Below are 8,382 nucleotides of genomic sequence, written 5' to 3'. Positions count from 1 at the left end.
TGCGGCCAATGAACACTTGGAGTTATATGACCGTAGTGTTAGCCAATCTGAAGGATTAGTGGATATGAAATTGTCAATGCAAGTTGTGAAAATAGAAGATCACGTAGCTGCGGAAGTTGAGCGGAGATTGAAACAGATGGGTCTTGAAAAACAGACAGTAGCACAAGTTCAACCGGCTCAAGCAAGTTAATGGTGGGGTGAGAAATATATGGAGGACCTCATTTTACTGTTCAGTGTGTTGCTACAGCTCAGCAACTGGAGGAAATAAATTTCTTGAAGCAAAACAACCCCTACTCAAATACCTACAATCCGGGGTGGAAAAATCATCCAAATTTTTCATGGAAGGATCAACCAAGGAATGCTCCTAAACAAGGGGTTACTCCATATCAAGGCCAACAGTCGCAACAACAATATAGACCTCCTCAACAACATTATCAACATCCTCAGCAACAGGCCCCCAGAAAAGCAGATTGGTAGATTGCCATCGAAAAGATGGCAGCTCAAAGATCTCAGTTTCAAGAAGAAACGATGAGTAATTTCCGGAATACGGGTTCCTCCATTAAAAATTTGGAAATTCAAATGAGTCGGATAGCACAGCAGTTAGCAAACTCTCAACAGCGGGGCGCGTTACCAAGTGCCACAGTTACCAATCCTAAAGATCATAATAATGTGAGCGCTATTGTTACTAGGAGCGGTAAAGGGAAAGGTGTAGTTAAAAATAATGATGAGGAAGAGGAACCATTGTTGGAGGTAGACTTGGAGATAAAAGAAAATGAGGTAGAAGCTGAGGAAGTGGTCGTGATGGAACCAACACCAAAAGAGAAGGCGGTTGAGCAAAAGCCGACAGTAAAACTTCCTTTTCCGATAAGGAACAAGAAAAAAGGGCAACATGAGAAGAATTTTGAAAAGTTCTTGGAGATGTTCAAGAAGCTGGAGATTAATATTCCATTCTTGGAGGCATTAGAACAAATGCCTACTTATGCAAAATTTATGAAGGACATCATCTCCAAGAAAAGAACCATCGATCGTGACCCTATTATATTAACCGAAACGTGTAGTGCTATTTTGCGGGGTATGAAGATTCCGGTGAAGAAGAAGGATCGAGGTTCCGTGACTATTCTTTGTACAATTGGGGATAGGTCATTCAAGAAAGCTCTAATTGATTTGGGAGCAAGTGTGAGCCTTATGCCGTTGTCTATCTACAAGAGATTGGGGATAGGTAATGTACAGGATACAAGAATGACACTCCAGTTTGCTGACCACTCTGTGAAAAGACCTTATGTGATAGTAGAAGACGTGCTTGTGAAAATTGACAAATTTGTGTTCCTAGTGGATTTTGTGATTCTAGAGATGACGGAAGATGAGGAGATCTCTATTATTTTAGGAAGGCCATTTCTAGAGACAGGGCGATGCTTGATAGACATTGAAGAAGGCACAATGACTCTGAAAGTTTATGATGAAGAGCTAAAGATTGATGTGCGCAACACCATGAAGTACAAGGATGATATAGCAACTAGTCAACACATTGAGGTGATTGATCAAATCTGTACTAATGAGGATTCTTTGAAAACACAACAATTACCTCTAGAAAGAGTGTTGAGCTTATCCATTTGCGATAAAGATGAAGCTGTTGATGAAAAAGAAGTGGAAGTAGTGGCTATGATGGAAGCAAGTCCCATATTCAAAAGTTCTAGACAAAACCGGTGGGAGGATCTTAGACAACCTTTGGTTGAAGAAAAAAAGGAGGAACCTAAGAAGGGTGCTGAATTGAAACAACTCCTGGAGAACTTAAAATATGTTTTCCTTGATGCTGAAAGTAGGTGTCCGGCTATCATAAGTTCTCACCTTGAACGGTTGCAAGAAGTTAAGTTGGTCGAAGTGTTAAAGAAGCATAAAAGTGCCATGGGGTGGTCTATTGAAGATTTAAAAAGGACCAGTTGATGAGTGGTGAATTGTTGTGAATTTGAGTGTGAATAATTAGCACTCATCAGCTTAATTCATTTGCTTTTTGTCGCGCGCTCGGTTTTTTGCCATACCTCTCGTGGAGAGATACGCGAACTGACTCTTTTTTGTTTCTGCTTTTGTATTTTTGAAAATCAGAGAGTCGCCACCGACCTTTTATTTTATCCAATTAAGGAAAGGTTTATAAAAGAAACAGAAAAAAGACCTTTAAGAAATTCTGGGTAAGGGGGTAGGTTATACAAAGGGAAGGTGTTAGCACCCTTTGTATCCATGGTTATCCATGGGCTCTTTAATTTGCTTAGCTCACTTGTTTTCAATTACTTTTCGATTGCCTTGAAATGCTCGTATGTGGTTCCAAATACCTTTGTAAATTGACTTTGTAATGATCCTTGTGCGGATGTATACAAAGTGTTTTTATCTTTCAAAAGATGTTTTTTGAAAAAAGAACATTCACTTCGTAATGATCCTCGTTTGGATATATACAAAGTATTGTCTTTTTTTGAAAGTTTTATTTTGAAAAACAATGATATATGAGAGATTTGTTTGTTTTGATTTGAGCAAGCAAATTAGGAGGTCTACCCTGAGTTATAAGGTCTTTATCCTATTTCCTTTAAATATCTATCCTTTCACCGGATATAAACAAAAGTTTGATTTTGCGTTTGAAATAATAGAATTTGATTTTGATTTTGAAAAGAATGAGAAAGGGATTACCCTAAGAGGTGCAAGTGTGATTGTGTTTGGATTCAAATATTTTATCTTTGAAGTTAGTGATCTAACGATTCAATTTTATCTTTGGCATACACGCAGTTTATATGTGCTGGAATTTAAAATGCGGAAATGTAAAATGCGGAAAGTAAATCTACGCTATTACATCGATTGTGCAGGAAATGTAAACTACGCTATTTACATGAATTTGACAACCTATACATTTATCTAGGAATTTAAATTGCAAGAAAATAAAAGAAGTGTTTTTGGTTTTTTATGATTGTTTTTAATTATAATTAATGCATGATTAATTAAATTAAAATGAGGAAAAAAGATGAAAATAAATTTCAAACCTAAAAATTAAGTTCAAAATATGTTCAAAATGCTTGTTAATTAATTTTAAAACAAAACTATTTTTTTTTTGGGATTTTTGAAATTGATTTGAAATCTATTAAGTTAATTAATACATAATTATATAAATAATTACACAAATAATTAAAACTTGAAGAGAAAATTATTCAAAATATGTACAAAATTAGTTTATAATATATAAACTATATTTAATATAAAGAACAAATTTTTTATGATTTTTGATTGGGTGAAAATAATTAAAAGATAAATATATGCATATTATCTAATTAATTACACAAAATATTCAAATTATGAAGAAAAATAAAATATTTTTATATCAGAAAATAAAATATTATTTTAGAAACTTAAAAATATTTTTTGTGTATTTTTTGGATTTTTAAAACTATTTTTAATTAATTTAACAAAGAAATTAAAATAAAATAGAAAATAAAAAGATGAATGATCAGGTGTGGTATTTAAATGAGGACCATGGTAAGGATGAGTGTTTTGATGCGTTGGATTGAGAGTTTAATGAGATCAGACGGCCCAGATATTGAGGTCACATGGAAGGATGATGTAAAGCGCACATGGGAACCCAGGATTCAAAAACACTGGCGCGCGCGTTCTATCCAATGAGGTGAGGACACCTCATCGTCTTCAACCTCCAGCCAGCACCTTTAATAACGTTTTTGTAATAACAGCGCTGTAATAGATACCTTCTAAACCTGCAAAATAGCGAATAGGGTCAAACATGAATATAAATTTGGCGCGACATGCCCATTCGATTCGTCTCAATCTACTGAATTCAACCATGCCCTTAATTTGTCCTATTTTTGGTTCTAACGAAAAACCCTAAATTTGAACTAAGAAACCCTAAAATGGTAGTTTCGTGTACAGGCTCCCAAACTTTAATTAAATGTCCAGAAATGATCAGGACATTAAGCTAAGTTCAAATATATGTCTACATCTTGTTAAACATGCCTGAATGATCAGATACGAGTTGGTTTTATTTTGAATAAATCGTGACCTATAGTGCTTAGTTCAGTGGGTTTCAAGGCTGGGAAATGATTGGAATAGTTTCAGTGATACTTGAGGAAGGTGTTTGAATGTTTAGAATTTCTTTGAAAAATTTAAGTGATTACAAGTATGGTTACAAGCATAGATTCTCTTCTGAATTCGTGGTTTTTTTATTTGTGAAGTACTCTAAGCTATTTATAAGCTATGTTGTGCTTAGAATTGAAGCCAAGAAACCTTTGGTTGCCTTTGTTGAATTCTTGATTTTTTTATATTAAAACCTTTGAATTGTTGACCAAGTCTTGCTTCTCTTCAATGCTCTTGCCTTGTACCTCAATCTTCTGCAGAAAATTAAAGATTCTTGGATGACTCATGCTTAGAAAATAAGCTATCCATTATCCTTCCATTTTCCATTTTTCATTTAATCTTAAAATAGGATAAAATTAAACCAAAAATGGATAAAAATGGTGTGGGCTTTGTCTTGGTCGTGGGAGGCCCATAATATCATGGCAAACATGTTTGAACCATGAAAACTTGGCCCCATTTGGAAAAAATACATTTTTGAGCAATGTTGGTTTTATGCATTTTCCCAAAATTTAGCCAACTTCAACAAGGTGTAAATCCCTCAATTTTTGTCATATGAAGGAGATATTGCACTTTTTGGAAACCTCAAAGAGTCCTCTAACCAATGTCTTTGGTCTCATGTCAAAATGATGTTTGATGCTTCTTGTGTGTCCTTTTGAAAAAAGTGTCTTTTTGTTGACTTTGAAAATGACCTGTAATGTCTTTGTTCATATTTTTCAAATGGTGAATGTAATGACCATGGGATCAATTGCATTTGAAAGATAATTGAATTTACTTCAAAATGAGTTTTGGTTTGAATTTTTTGGATGAAGGATGAGAGAGTTATGACCAGTCAAAGTTCAGTTGACTTTTTAGGAGAAAACCCTAATTTTGAATCTTAGGGTTTTGTTGATTTTTGATCTTTCCTTGATGAATTATGATCATCCAATGATCAAATGATGAATCCTTTGACAAAATATGGATGTTGACAAAAAATTTCATTTTTGACTGTCTGTTGACTTTTTTTGTCAAACGGGTCGTCTGTTGACTGTTTGAGCTGCTGACGGTGCGTCTGAGTGAATTGAAGTTTAAAAATTTGTATGATGGTACTTTGAGATGTATGGAGGTCCATGAAATCCATTTGAGGTCTCAAAAACTTGTTTCTCCTGAAAAAACAATAAACCCTAATCAGGGACTGTTTGTGTAGGAGACAGTTAAGCGTACCTGATTTTTGTGCAGTGCCGAGTCTCTGCTAATCATGTGATATTCAGAAGACTTCTAGGACAAAAATCTTGGAATTTTGAAATGCAAAATTTTTATTTGATTGATGGTACAAAACACGGAGAATTGTACTGTCAGCAGTTTGACTGTCAACTGACTATTCAGGCATGTAACAGTTAGAGTGAAAAATCAACAATCAAAGTTAATTTTCTTTTTGTTGTTTTTGTTTTATGTGAAAGATGAAAGTTTATTTACATGACTTGTTAAAAAACACAGACATAATAAATAATTAATATTTACTGTATGCGAGCAAAATTACCGATAATAACCCTGAAAATCATTTAATGCACAGAAACATAAATATTTGACTGGCAGAAAACACACAAAATATTATCTGAATAATTAAGCAACAATATGACAAATAGTACAACATTTAATACTGACAGTACAAACATTACATACTATAATGAACGGTACGACGAGTAAACGGTACATTTAAGAAAATAAGAGATACGGTAAACTTTAAGAATGACGATTAATAACCCATGCTATGACCAACAGAAAATAGATGATCGGGAGTGTAACCATCGCAGGTCCACATTTTTCAGGACTATGCAGACAGAAGAAGGACATGATCACCGTAGCAATGGTGATGACCATAAGAAAACATGTTTCCATCCACTTCGCCATTTTGCCGGGGAGGAAGAGAGAATGGATATGAAGTAGAAATTTGAGAAATGATTTAGAATTTGATGTGAGATTTTATGGAAAAAATGAGAGGTATTTATAGAATGAAAAGAAGGATAGAGACGTTGGGGAATGAAGTGATTCCGTACAAAAGGAAAGTTTGAGTCGAAGTAAGATTTGAAAGAAAGTGTATGATAGTGTTGGGAAAAAGAGAGATGTGTAGAATAAAGTTAAGATTTGATTTTTGAAAAAGAGATTTGAAAAGAGATTTTGAAAATAATGGAATATAGTACAAAAGTTAGTGGGAAACAAAAATTAGTAATAATTTACTTGTTTACCAGTACAGTCTGAATCCCGGACTCTGCGCCTGCAAAAGATTTAATTCTGTACCAATTGCGTTAGTACTATTTATCTGTAAACAAATATCAAATAAATAGCGTGTGTGAAGCAATAAACAGTACTTGGCGTTTGCGTAAGAATAAATTCAACAGCAAGCCAAAATACTGTATAAGAAAAAATTCTAAAAATCAAGTATTCATAAATCAGGATGTGAAAATCCAAGATTATATGAAACTCTTAATTTTTAGATTGAAGTTTTCTTGAAAAAAGATGCGGGCAAATTTTGGGGTATAACAGTTGCCCCTATTCAATCTTCTTAAACCTGAAGAGATTGTCTGAAATCTGAAGGTGGAAGATGATTGAATATTTTAGATGCCCTGAAAATTTGCACTTACCTCCATCGGGAGTGATGTTGGAATTTGTCTTTGAATGTTGTATGAGAAATGTGGTTGGAAGATTGAAACATTACCTGGGATGGGCTTTCAGATGCCCCCTGGCAAATGTGTTTGATGGTTTGTTCATCAGAATGAATCCATTGATTATATCTTGATGAAGGATTTGAAAGTCTTTGTGTTTACTGTTTCGGAACCGTCCAAGGTTGCCGTTTTAAGTCTAGGAGGATGATCGTTACGGAACTGTCCAAAGTTTTTCAGCTTTAGATTTTGAAAGTTGATCATTGTGGAACCGTCTGAGGTATCAGCTTTAGATCTTCGATGGTAGATCGTTCTGGAACCGTCTGAGGTATCAGCTTTAGATCTTCGATGGTAGATCGTTCTGGAACCGACTGAGGTATCAGCTTTAGATCTTCGATGGTAGATCGTTCTGGAACCGTCTGAGGTATCAGCTTTAGATCTTCGATGGTAGATCGTTTTGGAACCGTCTAAGGTATCAGCTTTAGATCTGCGTTTCTTGTTTTTTGAGTTGATAAGTAATTTGAAAAGGAGAGATCTCTTCAGAATGAATCCTTGGCTTGATTATATCTGAGAGGACTGCTTATTTGAATAGAGTTCAAGGGGAACACTGTATGTGATTGAGAACATCTTTGTTGAAGACATCCGTCTGCCTGAAAAATCAAGTTAGTGATATGCAATGTTGTGATGTATGTAATGCATGAGATTCTCTAACTAAAGGAGAAATATGCATGTTATGTATGCGTTTGTCATGAAACATTATATGCTGTGTATGAATATGCGTATGACGTATGATGTATGATTGGGAAAATAAATCCCAGCTAGTCAGTCATCTGGAGATGAAGGTGTTGTGATTGTTGATGATCTTTTGAGTGGGAATGAGGAAGATGCATAATCCTCCGATGCACTATTTGACCAAGTCCTGGTGTGGAGACCACACCTTCTGGAGATAGTAATCTGGAACAGCCCTGTTGGGGGATAAGATTTCTCGAATCACTTCGTTTGGAGAGAAAAATCTTATCGAGGAATTTGCTGAGAAATGCATCTCTGTTGGAGATTTTCTTCTGATGATGATTTCGGGATGATGTCCCAATGATTGAGACATTACCTGAATGCTGTTCCTGTTTTTTTTTTGGTAAACATCAATCATATTCAAATGCACATGTTCATTCAAAATTATCATTGGGACGTTTACGTATTCAAAACAGAAAAAGTGAAAACGTTGATTTTGAGCCTAAGCTGCATTGATTTTTGAAAAAGAGCCATGATAGGCTGATTAGTTCAAGGAAACAAAAATCCTAGTAGTAGGAAATTGTCATAAAGCTTTGGAAAATATTTATAAAGATAAATAGCTATGTGAAAACAATCCAGTCAAGTTTCAATTCTGCTATTGCCAATCTGTCTTCGAACATCTCATCCCTCGCTTGTTGGAAGAAAGTGATTAGACTGATCGGCGTCTTCGATATGTTGAATCTTGATGGTGAGTAGGCAGCTGAACTGGACATAGTTGTACGCTTTATTCCCTAACTTTTGCCTAGGCTGCCTTTTCAGGTTTTCAGCCTACCGGGATAGTATTATTTAGTCTCTAATTTTTTCCTGGACCGCCCTTTCGGGTTTTCAATCCACCGAG

General features: G+C 35.0%; 1 protein-coding gene across 1 annotated transcript; it reads left to right on the top strand.

Annotated features, from left to right (window-relative positions):
• Positions 1-492: 492 nt before the first annotated feature.
• LOC131628841 (uncharacterized) lies at positions 493-1,941 on the top strand. The gene has a single exon (XM_058899648.1). The coding sequence runs from the start codon at positions 493-495 to the stop codon at positions 1,939-1,941; it is 1,449 nt and encodes a 482-aa protein (XP_058755631.1).
• The last annotated feature ends 6,441 nt before the right edge of the window (positions 1,942-8,382 follow it).

Source organism: Vicia villosa, unplaced genomic scaffold, assembly GCF_029867415.1.
Source record: "Vicia villosa cultivar HV-30 ecotype Madison, WI unplaced genomic scaffold, Vvil1.0 ctg.000485F_1_1, whole genome shotgun sequence".
In the NCBI taxonomy this organism is placed as follows: domain Eukaryota; kingdom Viridiplantae; phylum Streptophyta; class Magnoliopsida; order Fabales; family Fabaceae; genus Vicia; species Vicia villosa.
Note: the sequence above shows the minus strand (reverse complement) of the source record. Positions and strands in the feature narration are given on the sequence as shown.